At 38.8% G+C, this 17,784-nt stretch overlaps 1 protein-coding gene across 2 annotated transcripts in view; it reads right to left on the reverse strand.

Annotated features, from left to right (window-relative positions):
• The window catches only part of KCNIP4 (potassium voltage-gated channel interacting protein 4), a 281,459-nt gene extending 264,317 nt beyond the window's left edge, over positions 1-17,142 (reverse strand). Inside the window, exon 1 of one of the 2 annotated variants that reach the window (XM_042812623.1) lies at positions 16,968-17,142. In XM_042812623.1, the coding sequence (XP_042668557.1) occupies positions 16,968-17,055 (88 nt within the window). In that variant the 5' untranslated portion in view covers positions 17,056-17,142. The remainder of the gene's footprint in view (positions 1-16,967) is intronic. The other variant, XM_042812624.1, reaches the window with a different exon arrangement.
• Positions 17,143-17,784: the final 642 nt, after the last annotated feature.

A 17,784-nucleotide genomic window follows, 5' to 3' on the forward strand; every position in this document is an offset into this window, starting at 1 on the left:
TTAATGACAATGATAAATGTCCTTTTCCATGCCTTCCAGACACTATGTGTATCTGAAGGCTTTTTCCTTCAAATCCAGTTCCTTTCACCTAGCTTTAGAACTTGCTAAAGTTTTAGCATTGCAAATCTCCTCTACAGTCTGCGTTTCATGTTGCTGATGCACTGTGGTGCAACAATTTCTGCCTCTTCTCCTTTGTTTTGTCAGGCTTTAGATAAACATACTCCTTATATTCAATCATACAGACAACATTCAAGCACTGAAAATTCTAGATACTCCGTTTTCTGTTATTATATGGTATTTTCCTTCTCACCAATAAACCCTACTTACAATTTAAAAAATAACTACTATTCACACTCTTTAGGGAAGAAAAAAAAAAAAAAAAAAAAAAAAAAAAAAAAAAAAAAAAAAAAAAAGCCGAGAAAAACTGCCCATTCACAGTGCCTAGAAAAATATTTTGGAGAATTTCATCTCTTTTTTGGAGGCCAGTTTACCTCTTTGTGAAAATGAACATATTTTTTGTAGACGGTATGACCGCATTGATAAAAACATTTCAGCAGACTAGTTACAAGAGAACTGGCCTTACTCTATTCCTATGTTGCCTTAAATGGATGGCATTTCAATTACTGACACAGTATGATCCTGCACAGACAACAGGTAAGTAATTTAATAGATCAGTCCAGAACTTCCTGTAAGCAATACATACAATTCAATTAGTTTCTCACAGTAGATTACAGTGGTTATTTGAGGAGCTTCAAACACTTCATCTAGTGGTTTTTCAGGGGCAGGAATGCTCTGCTGCTTCCATTCACATCTGTCATTCAGCATTAAACTTTCAGAGCAACTTGGACACATGAAGCATTCAAATGCACCTGTGTGCAACAAGAAGAGAGAGCTTTAACTGTGATGACACTTCCAAAACCAGATGTTAGCCAGATATGCCAAACCCAGCTGGAGGAGTGAGTGTCAGCCACTGCCAGCATTTCATTCTTCCCTGACTGAGACCGTAGTTACTGCTGTCTCCCGGTGAACTCAAAAGAGAGTCTGGTTTTGAAGAGACAACTACTTACATGTTACATTTTAGACAAATTATCAGCTTGATAATTTTGATGCACTCACATGAAGTTGCATGACTAAAGACATGATGCCACACCGTGTCCTAACTATTCCTCTTAGTCTAAACTCTCGTCTGGGTACAAATGTGTTGCAGTCTTAATGTCAAGGATGAATCTGGTACACAGTCACATAGTTGTCTCAGCATATGTCCACACGTGTACGTTTTTATTACTACTACCACTTGTACTGTCTCCTCTTCCCCCTCCATCTCCTCCTCTTCTCCATCCCCTTGACCTTAAGGTCATTTTTACATAAAGCCTTATTTTACATTTCCCCCCTTTCCTTTTGGCATTTAATTTGCATGTAATCTTCTTTGCTTGCATTTTTAAGTTATTAGCTGATAAAAAAAATGAAAAAGTCTTCTCATTCTCACTAAGATGTAATGACTGAGGAGCTTTGCACACAGACTACATAGTAAAGTTAAATAGTAATTAATCAGTAAGGTGAAGTAGTTAAAATGAATTCAATCTCTTTTTGAGACCTTCAGAATCACTACAAACTCCCTTAGAATTATGGGAGTAGGAAGGGTCCCCTGGAGATGATCTAGTTCAACTCCCTGCTAACACAGATTCCCTACAGTAGATACACAGGAAAGCATCCAAAGCAGCCTCCATGACCTCTCTGGGCAGTTTGCTCCAGCACTCTGGACTTTATTTACAGTTTTCTTGAGAAGAGAATTAATGCTAAATTACAGTAAGGTCACAATAGTTCTGATCCCTCTTAAGTGTAGCAGATTTAATTTGAATGAAATCTCCACATACAGAGTACTTCTTAGATTTCTCATATGCCGCTATTCCTTTCCTGAATTGATACTGGAAGAAGTCTACAAAAGTTGTGTGAGACTGCAGTACAGGAATTCATGAGCAATGGTATTTAGTAATTGTTTGTTCAGACACAAACACATGATATTTTGGGATATCTGACTAAATGAATAAAATCATTGTACTCACATCTACAGTAATTAACTAATTTCATAAGTTCCAACTCACTTCTGTTGGTAGTTAGGCCACAGAAGGCCCAGGAGGCTCAGTCAAGTTGGATGACAGCACACTGATGCCATACGACAAAACCGAGCACCCACCTTGTACTAAATTCTGATCCAAGAAACTCAGCTGAGGAGAAAACCTGATTTTAAGGAATTCCTCTCTCAATAACATTGTGAAATGCCGCTACTAGGCTAAAAAAAAAAATCTCAGGAAAAAACTGCTGAGGCATAAATAATGTAAAAGTTTAAATTCCTACTCCAAGAACTGAATAAGGAATCTACATTCTGCTGATTTTTACGAGTATTGCCACAAATCAAATAGGAGTAATCAGTTACCATTTATTTTTCCTGAAATACACTGAAGATTACCAGGGGTATATGCAAAGGGATCTGCACATAACAAATGCTAAAAGCATTTTGATTTTGATCACATGCCTCATAAAAGTGATTTAAAGAATAACAAAACTGCCAATAGAAAACAGACTAATAGAGACACAAAATTTAGTAGCTCATCTCAGCTTTATTCAATTTCCTAAATTAATGAAGTATGCTGGCTGGGAAAACAGACTTTTCCCTATCCCAGACCCTTTAAATTTATATCTAAATTTAGTTATGTTGCCTAAGATGGGCATTCTATAAAGAATTCAAGAGAAAAAAACAAATTATTGCCCATTTTGTAAGTGATACAGCCTGGCACCCTTTCCCAGTAATACCTTATAAGCTTATTTTCAAATAATGTATTCAGAGGATACAGTACTTACAAAACTCAATTTTTATAATTACAGTATCAACATTATTTGGAATAGAATTTCAAATAAAGAATTGCTGACATGTTCTAGTGAAATACTGAAGAGTTATATCTGGAAAACAGAGTTTGTAAGGATAGCAGCTGTAGCCATAAGAACACATTTTGGGAAATAAAATCTTTAGTTTCTTGTCATTGTTTGTGGATAGGGTCCCATATAAAGATTAGAGCTTACACATAACTGCACAGCATTACAGTCTTATAAAAACATGAAAACTGCAATTTGTACTCAGGAACCAAACTCTGAACGTGTTGAGAGTCAATGGTTAGACTGTCAGCTGACTTAATTTAAAGAACTTTTGCAGAGGAATCCAAGTAGTTTGTTTTTTTTTTTTTCAAAATTACTTCAAAATAGATATTTTAAATTCAGAACTGAAAGAGATATCAAAGATATTTGTGCTGCTTTCCCTGACTGAAGCTGTCATTGTGAAAAGACAAGAAGCAAATTAGAAGCTCATTCCCCCACAAAGTATCTCATTGTATTTAGCCAATACCTCAACAAATTCAGAGCCATATAACAACTGCAGGTAGAAGTTAGATAAATGGGGTTACACACTGAAGCAATAAATATTCTAAAAAAAAAAAAAAAAAAAAAAATCAATACACTCTAAAAATATTTAGAGTACACACTGGTCACCACATCATCCCGAGAAACAAAACAGCTGTGTTACGTTCCTGCACAGAAACGGGTAACCACCAGCGCAACACAGCGTAAGGCTGGCTTTCTCCATAACCACAAAGCACCATTATTCCCCAGTTCTGTTGTTTCTACTTGACTTTACAGAATCACAGAATCACCAATGTTGGAAAAGACCTCTAAGATCAATCATCCAGCCCAACCACCCACCTACTACCAATATTTCCCCACTGAACCATGCCCCTTAGTACAAAATCTAAATGTTTCTTGAACATCTCCAATGATGGTGATTCCACCACTTCCCTGGGCAGCCCATTCCAGTGCCTAACCACTCCTTCAAAGAATACATTTTTCCTAACGTCCAACCTGAATCTGTGCCAATAACTCAGAAAAATATTAAAGACTGAAGTGCTCTTAGCACTTAGTTCAGTGCTCATGCAGTTTCAAGTTCATTTATTGTTGCCCTTTTCCAGATTATTTAACTTATATCCATACACGGTATTGAACTGACAATAACCTGCCTCTATTGTTCTAACAGAATGGACAAATTAAAATAAGCTACTAAATGGGGGAAATGCGTTTTGAGAATGCAAGGTCACATTCAAAAAGCCCATGCCCACTGTTACGTATAAACATGTGGTTATCCCCAGTTTGAAGGAATTGCCACTCATTCAACTAAAAAAATATGCTTACTGTAATCATCTAAAAGCATATATTAGCATATCAATGAGATCACCATGGTTTCTCATTTCTCTTCCTAGTTTTCATCTTCCACGTAACAGCCACATATAAGACTATGAAGTAGATCCAAAAATACAGTAGCTTTTATTTTGTTTAATTACCACATTGACATTACTACTGATTCCCATCTTTGCTTTCACTAATAAGCTTGCAACCCATTTTGAGAATGCCATAAGAAGTACAATTGCCTGAAGGAGTAGGAAAGTATTTAGGCTCATCTTTCGTATTTCTGTTAGGACTTCAAACATTATCACCAGTATTCTCAATCGCAGGCAATATCATGACAACAAAGCAAAAGCATTATTTTCCCTTCAGGGAAAAAAAAAAGAAGTCTGTTAAAGCCAGGTAATACTTTGGTCAAAGTTATTTAAATGTGAATTAAACAGTACTTGCATTTAACATTAATTGCAGTTTATTATTCTAACTACCTTACATAGACTAGAAGATCAGGCTATGGAGGATGCTTCCTTTCTGTAACCGAGAAGAGCAATGCATTTTCTCAAATTCATAATTAAGAATGAGAAGTAATGGAAGCAGCAGGGGTTTTGACTGTTAAACTTCCCCACTATCCATCAAAAAAGTATTATCTTTTGTAAAAAAAAAGTTTCTTTTAACACATTAGCATGAGAATGGCTGTATTGACTCAGACCATGGTCTCGTCTAGCACAGCATCCTGTATCCGGCAGTAGATGCTAAGCTGATGTGAGAAGAGCACATGAAAAGTATACAGATATACCCCCAGTACTGTCCTAACTACCAGCTATTCTCAATTTAGAGAATTTATTAAGTAAACTACATTCAGTTAGGTATTCCTAAATGATTTGTCTTCCAAATACTTTGCTAGTCTGTCCGTTTGAATGCAAGCAGACCTTTTTGCAGTTATAAAGTTCTTTAATAAGGACTTTTACAGGATTTCATTCCTGACTGGTAATGTGTGGCTCACCAGAATCCCTGAATGTCTTTCTACTTGGAGTATACTCATTGGCTCTATATTCTGAGTTACAGTGGTTCAAGGAAAAGTGCACCCACAATACAATAAAAAACTGCATTATATCAAATACAGCTGAAGAAATCTTAATATTGCTGTTTCCTAACATTTTGTACGCATAATTCGGAAACTTTCTGAGAGTTCTTCGAAAAGCATTTTTAAACGTAATGACAAGTGTCGTGTCCTACATACAGCTGAAGTTTTAATATTATCTTTATGAATTACATCAGTAGCCTGGACTTTTAGATGTAAGAGAACACAGGAATCATTAAGGATGGCTACAGATGCTTTCAACATGTCATTTGCAAGAGAAGTTGAACTCTATCTTTCATTATAATGAACATTCAGATTTGGAATAGAAAGATAAAAACTCAAACAACTTTTCAATAGAAATGGTAAGCAGCATGGCAACTTCAATTTTGTCTGTGCTTTTCCTGTTAACATACCACAAGAAATCTTAAGACTTCAAACAAGACTCATTGGAAAGATGTGTGGGAAAATAACTTACTGAAATTATGCGATGGAGTCACTGTGTTAAAAATATGAGATGGATTATTTCAGAGGAATACTTTCAAAGATTAGGGTACTGTTTGCCTGTACTTCAAGATATCCTTTACCCACACTCGGTCTTCACTTCAGTATTCTGCGACACCCAACCCATATGCCATATTCAGTACAATAAAATGTGAAGTTGAAACATTTTGCACAACACTGAGTTCTGCAGACGCTACTTAAAGGAAGAGGGATATATGAAAACTAAAGGAAGAGAAGGCAGTCAGTTTAGATTTTTCTTGAGAAGAGAGAACTTAGAACTACCAAAAGAAGTGAGTAGCAGTGGTTTATTATACACAATCTGATTAATTGCATTGTTTAAAATCTGAGCGACCTCCTGCAGAAATGCTTGCAGTTCACAGTAGATCTGCAGCTGCAGCATGTGAGGTATACAGATAGACTGATTTTTTGTGAACAAGAAAAACATTTATAATCTGCTCCAGCATGAAGCAGAGTGTAGCAGAAATGCACTAAGCTATGGCTTTCTCAGCATTTTCCAGCACTTTTTTTAAAGCTAACTGCTAATAAGTTCCATACATCTTCCTCTTTTCCCTCAGAATGCTTTTTACAGTATAAGCTGCTTCAAAACCAAGTGCTTGTAGATCTTTCTTCTTCAGGATATTATTAAAAAGGTGTTCGCAGAAGCCAGGTAAACCAAAAACCAAAAACCTTAGTAAAATTGTGATGATAACTCATGCAAAATTTAACTGATGTATTTGCCAAGAGGACTTTTTCAAAAAAGTATTTTCAATAAGGTTTTTTTTTTTCTTCCCTCTCAGTCTCACACTGTAAAGCGTCTCAGCCAATTAAAAACGTGAAACTTACTTAAACACCAACCTCATTACATTACTGCATCCACCATACTCTCCCACAGAAATGACTTCTCTTCAACGACAAGACTGCACTACCAAAGTTATCCAAGATAATCAGGAAACTCAGAAAGCATACAGTACCAATAGCAAAAGGCTGAGTAGCCTGGGTCTGTTTACCCTGGGGAAAAGACAACTGAGAGGGGATCTGATTAATTCTGATTAATCTTTAGAAATACCTAAAGGGAGGTGGGAGGCAAATGGATGAGGCCAGGCTCTTCTTGGTGGTGCACAGCAACAGGACAAGGAGCAATGGCCTAAAACTTGAACATAGGAAGTTTCATACAAACATATGGAAGAACTTCTTTATGGTAAGGGTGATGGAGGACTAGAACAAGTTGCCCAGTGAGGTAGTGGAGTCACCTTCTATGGAGATACTCAAGACCCGTCTGGATGCCTACCTGCATGGCCTAATGCAGAGTACCTGCTTTAGCAGGGAGGTTAGACTTTGATCTCTTGAGGTCCCTTCCAACCCCTGCAATTCTGTGATTCTGGGAACTTCAGATGAAATTTTGATTGATTCTGTGAGGAGGGTTCTGTCACTGTATGCTGTGCATCCTGTGACAAAGATTTCACTCTTGCAAATCAGAATTTTCGAAGTGATAATATATACAGTGCCATATATACAGCATATAAAAAAAGTAACAGAGACCCTAGAGGTTCAGACTGCCTCTGCACCTACAAGAGGCACAGATGCAGACCTTAAACCCAGAACTATTTTTCAGAAAAAAAGGAAACCCTGATCTTGTGGATGAACGGTACTGATTTTGTGTCAGAAGAAAAACTTTCAGCAACACCAAAAAAATAGCATTTAGAAATACGTGAAGAATATATCTTAAGTCTATGTTATATAAGCCTCCTAAAAAATAGTTCTGTATATCTTTTCCCTTCTGATGTTCACTGAAATAAGTTATCTTCTAAGGAAAAATCTTCTAATAGTGATGATAATAGCAATTTATTTCCCCAGGAATGTTGATATTTCAACCTTCTTGTGGCATCTTCATGTTACAAGCTCTCTCTACAATAACTTTATTTAGATTCACATAAAAAGAGGAACATCTTTTTCATGTCAGCTCTTTCACATCATTTATGCTTACTTCAATATTCTAAATATTTTTAATTAAATATACTACGTTTCTTACTTTATGCATATTTTCAACAGATGGTAAGGAAACATTATTAATCTACATTCAAAACAGTAATTCGTTTTCCCTGCTTGCTAAGGCCCCTCGTAAGCCCCATAGCAACAAAGGAGCCTCCAATAAAGCTTTCAAAGCATCGTTCATTCCCTCTTCATAGATTTGCCCAAAAGTTGCCTACAACTGCTACTCCATCTCTGATAAATGGATCAATGAACCCAGCCAATGCTGGATTTTAACAGAGAGCAAAGTCCTCTTATAGTTCAGCAATACGTTTCAGAACGTCACCCTATGAACTCAGAGAAATGAAGATGGTAGAAATTCTGTACCTACATTAGAATTGACAAAGAAAAGGTTAAACGTCACTAGAGAAATGATGCTAAGAACTCACAGCAAAGTTTCCTTACTGTTTCCTTCATTACACTCTGCAGGAACTAAGCAGCACTGGCTTTTTTTTATGGATTTACGCATAACAAACAGAGCTGTAAATTACCTGCTCAAGAGTCTACCCTGTACTATTTATTAAAAGAAATAATAAAATTTTCTTTCAGAGTTACAAGAGAGAAACAAAACTTTATTACAGTGGATGTACACTGATTCATCGCTATTAGAAAATTTTTCCTTAGAAGATAATCACTTACATCAGTGAACAACAGAAGTGAAAAGATATACAGAACTAATTTTTAGGGGGCTTATATAACATAGACTTAAGATATATTCTTCTTAAATAGGACTGAGTAAAAAATATTTTTCCTATTCAAAACCGTTTTAAGTGCTAGGGAAAAAAAATCCACAGAAAAGACTGCAGTGTCTTTTTTGCCCATTGCTGCTTTTTAGCAAGAATCCTTAAATAAATGGAGAGAAGAGGGTTCTCCTGGTGTTATTCACTCAGTAGCCTACTTCTGAGGACTAGAGCCCTTCTTCAGCAGAAGCCCTCTAATGTGCCACGCTGGGCTCCAAACTCAGCACAACATGTCCCCATGGGGAACAGCCCAGTGACCACTCTGCTGCAAGAGCAAGACGAGAGCTCAATTAAGACCCTGGTGTGATAAGCCTCTTTCATCCACTTAATCAAGTTCACCCTCAAGCAGAGACAGCTTTGCAGTCGCAGCACTAAAAATCACCTCCTGAAATCATGTGATTGGGGAACTGGGATGAGAATAGTATGTCTCCTGCCTGGAAAAGGGCAGAAAATGCTCAGCACAGGTCAGCTTGGAAAGGATTTTGGAAAGATCTGAAAAAGAACACCCACAACTCCTGCTGTTTTCGCAAAAAAAGCAGGCTGCTCTGGCCAACAAGAAGTCCTTTGTCACTGTCTTGTTGCATGCATCTTCATTGCAAGGTTTGAGAAACAAAGAGGTCCAAGAATAGTGCACAGCTCTTCCTGAGCACCGTATAGCGGGCTGAAAGACAGAGATGTTCATCTACTCTGATTGTACGTGTGTTGAATTACCTTGATCCACCATAGCAAATCCAGTATCTGAACTTAAAAATCAGAAATAAAAAACAAAAAATTAACCAAACATCTACAAGCACCCTTAAACACATCTAATGCAATAGCAACAGCACTAACATCCAGATGCAAGTTGACAACAAATGCAACACTGCTTCATTCTAATTTCTAAACATCTGTTTTTTTGCCATCTTCTGTGCTTAGGAGGTGCAGATTTAAGAAGACCAATAAAAGCACCTCTTAGCTAATTCCAGGAATGCCTTAGAGATAGTGCACAGACATCCAGAGAAAGGGCTGGGAAGTGCAAAGTTCGTAGAATCATAGAGTCATTAAGGTCAGAAAGACCACCAGGATCGTCTGCTACAATCATCAACCCATGCCTGTGACCACTCCAGACCATGTCACTCAATGCCACACCTACCGTTTTCTGAAACACCTCCAGCAATGGTGACTCCACCACCTCTCTGGGCAGCCTGTTCCAAAACCTCACCACTCTTTCTGGAAGAAATTTTTCCTAACACCCAATCTGAATCTGGCACAACCTGAAGCCACTACCTCTCATACTGTCACTGTTACCTGAGAGAAGAGGCCAGCCCTATCTCACCACCACCTTCTTTTAGGGAGCTGTAGAGAACGATTAGGCCTCCCTTGAGACTCCTCTTTCTCTAAACTAAACAACCCCAGTTCCCTCAGCTGTTCCTATTAAGACTTGTACTCCAGACCTTTCACCAGCTTCCTGTCCTTCTTTGGACAAGTTCCAGCACCTCAGTGTCCTTCATGTCGTGAGGGGCTCACTACAAAATGTCCTTCTTGCATGGGAAACAGGGCCATAATCAAAGTAACAGGTCTTAGCTCTTCCGATTTGTGAGAATCCACTACTGGTGCCTCAGAAGGCAAATGGCTTACCAAAAAGGCAGAGATTTTAATAAAGAAATGAAAAGCTTGCCTTTTAAAAACTCTTTTAATTGCTTAATTGTATTGCCCTGTAGATTATTAGGCCATAGACAACCACTACTTGTAAGCCTTTCTCCAACCAAAGCATTTCAGCATACATACCACAGCACGGCTGAGCAAGATGCAATTGCTCAGTTCTTTTTCAAGACCAATGTGCTTGTGGAAAGATGATGACTTATTTCCCCTTCTTTACTCTGTACATTCACATGCAGTAACAGTAGCAATTTTTCACAGCTATTGCTTTTGTAAAGGCTACTAGAAATTGTATTCCCTTTTATGCTTTCTCATGAATAGCTGCACTTTATCCATAATTCCTTCTAAATTTTCACTTCCAGAAAATTATTCCTGTAATGCAGAGGTGGCCATAACAAGCAAGTGTAGCTCCTCATTCATTTATTTTGCTGTTCACAAAGCTAATAAATCTCAGTGAGTGCAAAGTCAGGGAGGGTCTTTCCGAAAGTTACATGATCAATGCAATTAAGCATGAAATCTGAACTGAACCAGAATATTAATAACTACCATTTGTACTTTTTCCTTTTTATTGAACCTTTCTTCCATTACAAAATCCGTTCACTAAATGCTTCACATTTTCTCTTCTGTTTTCTTAGCTTGTTGTTTTTTTTACTTCAGTTCTCAGCCTTGTAAAGTTTACCTGAAATTTTCAAAGGCCAAAGCCATCAATCCAAGGATGGTGGTAGAAACAGGGAAAACAAACGAACAAACAAACAAAAAACCCCATGCTTCATTTGGTAATTCTTTTCAGTTCACCAGATCACTTTCAGTAGAAATGTGTCAAGTGTGTCAGTCATGAAGCATTAAATATATATATATATATATATATATATATATATACATATCCTTTCTTTAGAATCGTAATTCCTAATGTTTTTGAAGGAAATAGATTTGAGGGATACATGATAAAGGGCCATGCTGTCACACCAAGCACCTCAGCAAAACCATTGCTCTACTTGCTCAAGACACAAAGCACCTTCTCATTTTCAAGCTCAGAAGCACAGAGGTCTTCTAATCCTCCAAGTTCAGCCAAACTCTCTGCTAGACCCTGCTGCCCTAAAAGTGCTTTCTCAGCTCATTAATCATGCTTGGCACCTTGCAACCAGCCCACAGCACAGCATAGGGGTGTGAAGCTGCAGCCATGTATCTGCACAAACCTGGCTGAAACCCAGAGCAGAGCAAAGTTGAAGCTCAGCTTCAGCTGGAGTCAGGCAGATGCCCATGGACTGTAATCATCTAAGCCCTCTGAGTTTTATCCTCCACTACTTGTTTGCCAGAATCTTCAAGTTCCTGTGAACTTGAGCAGTATGTATTAGAAGTGAAGAGTACATGCTCTGCTGTTTAGGATGGTTTTACATTGCTGTTGGTGACTTACTTGTTTTAAACAGTTGGCAATAGCTAAAAAGTAATCATCAGCACAAATATTATTTTATTAACTCATATTTCTCCCAGTTAGGAAACAAGGCGCAATGTGTCTTACCACTGGCCATATTAACTGTTACAGTTAACTGATGATTTAACTCCACACTTTTGGCTAAACTGTGTTTTTTTGTTTTTATTTTACCAAAAACAAAAATTAACCACCAAAACCCCATGGAGGAAAAACTCTACTATTAAAATTAACAGAATTAACATTAACAATGCAGGAATATTTCTCTCACTGTTATTCTACATCAACATCTGCACAGACCATCTTAGCAGCAATCTGACAGCCATTTTCTACATCCTTTTAAACTCATTCATGAAGCTACAAAAGAGAATCTACTCCATAAAGGTAAACTGAATTTGTTTAGGGATCAGTTTTATTAAAAGGAGAAACTCCTCTACATAAAAAGTACAATACTTTTTCCATCTGTAATTTTTGCTGAGAATTGGAAAGTAATTTAATCTGTTGCTGAAATAATTTCATTTGTCATATTTAAGATGACCCCATTCACAGATTGAAGTTTTTAAGTTTTGTACTTTAAAAAAAAAAAAAAAAAAAAAGGGAAAGACAACATAATTAAATAAATTAAATAGAAGAACTAAGAGATAAACGTTCTCCTCATTCTCATTTTACATAACCTCCTAGCTGTAAAGGGAAAGTTGTTCTGGAGAATCCAGCTACTGTCACTAACAGATCTATTACACACCTATAAAGTACTTCCATTAACCTTCAGATTTTTAAAGCATTCATTTTTAACTTACAGCTCAATTTATAAAAAGTTGATTATGGGACAACCCTGATATATTCTGCAAGTTTTATATTCAGGACACAGAACTCAAATCCCATCTTCCCATCTTCTGCTAAAATTTACTCTAAGAGTTAAAATCCTAGTGCATTACCTCAACTCTTGAGAATAATTCCATTAACACATCTGCACATATACCTAAAACCGAAGGCTAAGCAGAAACAATGTTTTAAAATCATGAAATTGACATCATGCTGGAATCTAGAATGAAATTTAAAGATTGCCTTATTAATTTGTTGTTGCAGAGTGGGGTAGGAAGGAAACATTAAAGAAACCTGTCCAGTGGAGCATTCAGTCTCAGTATTCCCCCAGAATTTACTTGAGGATATCACAGAATCATAAATTCACCAACGTTGAAAAAGGCCTCCAAGATCATCTAGTCCAACCGTCCACATATCACTCATATCTCCCACTAAACCACGTTCCTCTGTACAGCACCTCGTGTTTCTTGAACACCTCCAGCAACAGTCATTCAACCACTTCCCTGGGCAGCCCTTCCCAGTGCCTGATCACTCTTTCGGAGAAGAACTTTTTCCGAATATCCAACCCAAACCTCCCCTGGTGCAACTCAAGGCCATTCCCTCTAGTCTTATTGCTAGTTGTGTGGGAGAAAAGGTCAAATTTGACCTTTTCTCACACATAACACAAAGATGGTACAAATCAAACTGCGGTTCTGGTAGGGATAGCTCTGAAGCAGATAACCCCAGTGACCATGAGATCACTGAGACAGGGGAGGTTTAGGTAGATATTAGGAGCAAGTTTTTCACTCAGAGGGTGGTGACACAGTGGAACAGGTTGCCCAAGGAGGTTGTGGATGCCCCATCCCTGGAGGCATTCAAGGCCAGGCTGGATGCGGCTCTGGGCAACCTGGTCTGGTGGTTGGTGACCCTGCACAGAGCAGGGGGTTGAAACAAGATGATCATTGTGGTTCTTTTCAACCCAGCCCATTCTATGATTCCATGAAAGCATTCATGATCTCTGTGACTGGTACCTATTCTTACATGTTCTTTGTTGAAGATAAATGTCAAAAAGTGATGTGATGATGATACAGATGTCTTTATTAAATGATTTAATGGAGTGGAGTTCAAACCCACTTCAGATCTACTCTCCCCTCAATGATTTCCCTAATTAGTAGCAAAGACAAACTCCTCGTCACTATCTATACTGGCCCTATGATGTTTACATGCCATGGCTGTATGATTAAGAAGTGGAGAGAACCAACATCAATCTATAGGTTTTATAGATTAAAAAAGGTTATATAGATTATATTCTATAATCTTATATATATTATATTCTATAATATATATAACCTATATCTATAGGTTACATAAATTATAGAATAAAAAGCAATCCATAGATTCACCTTTATAAGCCTGTAAAAATGAGATTTTCTCAGACTGTTGGAGAGGGAGCACAATACCAAAAGTCAGAATTTTTCTCTTTCTTTGTAGACTCGTAACAACAGGGAGTTTGAATCCATCCTGGAAATTTTAGCCTCTAGGCATTTAATATGAACATGGGTGAAAGTTTAATATGAGCATACTTTTAAAAATTTGCGAATAACAGTTTTGCTTCAACATCTCTATATTCCATACTTCATAACAGTTAAGAAAAGCTTCGTAGTCATTGTTCTGAAATTGCTTTTTCCACTTCAAAGTAATTGAAAGTAATTTCTTTCTCTCTCAATGGTAAATCTCAGTATTTGTAACATACAAACTCCTGTTGCAAACTCCAGTTGCATCTGAACACTGAAAAATTCTCAACTGATGTGACAACATTTCAAAGAATAAGCACTTCCAACACACCTCCAAAGGCAGCAGGCCTACATACCAAGAGCAGAGCTTGGTATAACATCTGAGAAATGCCATGCTATCTTCAAGTACATGAGTAAGTCTGCTTTAAGCTGTAAAGTCACATCAGTTTAACATATTGCAGAAATTACAGAAAATGAAAAACTTTGTTTAAAAGACTTCTCATTACATTTTTCTTTCAACCACAGTAATGATTTTTTATTTTTATTTAAAACAAAAAAAAAAAAGAAAGAGGATCTGGACTTACTTGAGAAGGGATTACAATTTAATGTTTAATGTCTATTTAATATCATAAATGGTTACAAAATGTGAACAGTAAAGCCAATCATCAATAGTGACTGCTTATCTTGGCAATAAACCAAACCTCTGCACTAGCCTTCTCTACCCTTATTAAAAACAAAAGAATTACAACAGCTCTTATATTGATTAATATTGTTGAGATTATAATCATCATGCCAACCTGTACAGGAAAAAAAAAAAAAAAAAAAAGCATGGATCAGATTTAGAGCATGAATTTCGAACAATGTGTAGATTCAACTTAATATTGAGAATAAAGTTGAATGAATACCCGAAAGAGAAAACAGGGGACAGACCTTACCAACAAGAAAGGTAAATTGGATTCCCTGCTGTACTTCTTACTAAATATCTACAATTCAAAAATGAGGTAATGAGGTGGCAACTTGAGTCACATAAGCAGAGCAGACTGCCTGCATGTGAAAGCCTCAGTAAGCACACACTTCAGTTTCTGAAAGCAATCCTGTATTTTGGAATGAACACTCAGACAGCACTATCTTCAACACACAAGTAAGTTTTCTAACACTTTCAACTAAACTTCCTCATCCGTCTTTATTAACATCTCATTATCAACACAATGAATTATACAGTAGATTTTGCAGGGGGTAGGTTAACTGCTATTACAACCATTTGGGTTGACGAGTAAATGGCAATGCAAGAACTGAACGGGGGGAGCTCTATACTTCCACAATTTGGCTACTATCACACCATATTGGACTTATGTGGTACATCTGAACACTCTAGGCCTATTATCCTAATAAGAGCAGTAAGATACAACTGTTATCTGTAACAAAACTGGGATGGAAACTTTTATACTTTCTCAGTTCCCAAGAACTCTGTGATAGAGACAAAAAGTATACACAAGTGCTGACAAACGTTTGCTTATTTCCTTTAGGGTAGTGTATTTCACACCACTTCACTAGCCTTCCAGTATTTACCACTGAAAATGCTGCTTAATTATAAATGAAACAACATTTTAGTAGTAACATAACCAGTATCCACAGCAATTCTTAAGACGGCTTTGAAATGTAACTTCAGAAAGCTCACAAAACAAACATCGCTCTGAAAAACAGCATCTATCATTTGGTAGACAGGAAAAGAAACATTTGAGTGACTTTGACAAACAGGAGTTTTGGCCTTTATTTCTAATACAGATTTCTTCTTGCATCGTATGTTACTTAATTTCCATAGCAACTCACAGGAGCAAGAAGCCACTGCTTCAAAGAAATCTGAATTGATACAGTGCACAAGAGAGGAACCACAAGAGACTCAGAACAGCGCAGAAGTCAGAGAAATTCCACATTATCTAACATTCAGTGTTACTGAATTACTGAAAAGCTAAACTAGATTATACTAGCTTCACAACAGTTACAAGTACCCTAGTACTGGTTGCCAATGATTTCTATTGCACTGTAGCCCAAAATACTGATAATTGCCATTTATCAATGAATCAGTGGTGAAGAATCAACTTTGCTTTCAAGTCATTCCATTAGTGATTGATACGATATAAGAAAAACACCATTAGCAACAGCAGAAACTTTCAAGATGTTTTCAGTGAAGTGAATAGCATTTAGCTCTCACTAATCACGTTAGCATCATTAGTTATTATCTACTAAGGCTGGATCTGAAGTTCTGCTTGATGAGTTTTCCAAAGAAAAGGACATTTGAAGTCTAGAAAGAAGCAGAGCAGTGTTCTACCAATGCAGAATGACATGATATAAGCTGTCACATTTTACAGTCAGTAGGAAAAGCCGTATTAAATGGTCATTTGCAAGAAAAGTGTATTTTCTAAAGTGCTAGAAAGAAAACCATACTTCTTGCTCAACTTAGCTTACAAACCTCATCCAGAACAACGTATCCAGTTACAAAGAAAAACTAATAACAATTTAAACTCACACCTAAGCCCCAAAATTCTTTAAGGGCAAAAAGCACGCACGAGAATTATTTAAACTTTACAACGACACTCGATAGCGCCGTACTGCAGTTGTTACGGCAAGCAAGAACATGTGTCTGAGAAAGACAACGCAGCGAGTGACGGTCAACCAGCGCCGGGCAGCGAGGACGAGCAGCCCGCGCGGCGCCCAGCTCAGCTCAGCTCAGCTCAGCTCAGCCCAGCTGCGGACGCAGCCGCCCCGCTGCGCGCACGTGAGCGGGTGAAGCACCGGCACCAGCGCTGCTCCGGGTGCAGCGTCTCGGTGCGCTGCGCGTCTAAACGCTGCACTGTTCGTAACATCGCGTGATACCTGTTTTTGTTGTCCTCAGCCACAATTCAGTTTTTATTATTAATTACGAGACGAAGAGAATTACAACAAAGCAGTACCGTCGCTATTTTAAACTGAGGCGATTCTCATGCTGCACATCTACAAAGAAAAACGGTCGTTACCTGTGTGAAGAGAACCTGTGATTAGCCTGAGGAGGTACTGGGCAAACCTCATGATTTCACGCTTACACCGCTTCCTACAGCCACTCATCTTAGGCAACAACGTATCCTCTGAGGAGAGCCAGGAGACTTTTGCCGATAGAGGGACCGGTTTGCGCCAGCAAACTTCTGAGGCACTTGGCAGCCTCCCCGCTCGCCGCCTCGCAGCCCCCGCCGCCGCCGCCGGAGCGCCTCGCGCAGCGGCCGGGCCGGGCCGAGCCCCGCAGGGCTCCGGGTGCTCTGCGCTGCCCCGCGGGGCCGCCCCCGCCGCCGTCCGCGGCAGCTCGGTGGAGCCGCAGCCCCGGGGCGGCTGGGGCGGGGCCGCCTCCCTACCCGGGCACCGCGCACACACGCACGAAGTGGCCGCGTCCTCGGGGAATCGGCAGGCAGGTGGGGAGGGAGCGGCGGGAAAAAGCTAAAATAATCCAATGTCACACCGCGGATTGATGAGGAAACATCCCAGCGCTACAGCTATCGCGCTGCTCAAGGTCAGAGCGGAGGACCGCCTCGCCTCCACCTGCGGGCACGGAAGCAGGCGGCGAGCTGAGGGGGTTCGAGCGGCGTTAACCTGATGCCCGCCGCCAGGTGCGGGGTGCCCCGTGTGGAGGAGCAGAACCCCGTGCGGGTCCCCCGCTCCCAGCCCGCTGGCTGCGGGAATGCCTATGGGAAGCCACACGCGTTCTTCTGTAGTCCCTTATAAACCCATTGTTTTCTGCCTTGCGTGAGAGAAGTGCTTCCTATTAATAAACATGCTCTGCTGAAGGCTTTATCCATGGTCAGA

The sequence above is a fragment of the Centrocercus urophasianus genome, unplaced genomic scaffold (assembly GCF_019232065.1).
Source record: "Centrocercus urophasianus isolate 14NV4802_14NV808 unplaced genomic scaffold, USGS_Curo_1.0 seq_13, whole genome shotgun sequence".
Lineage (NCBI taxonomy): Eukaryota > Metazoa > Chordata > Aves > Galliformes > Phasianidae > Centrocercus > Centrocercus urophasianus.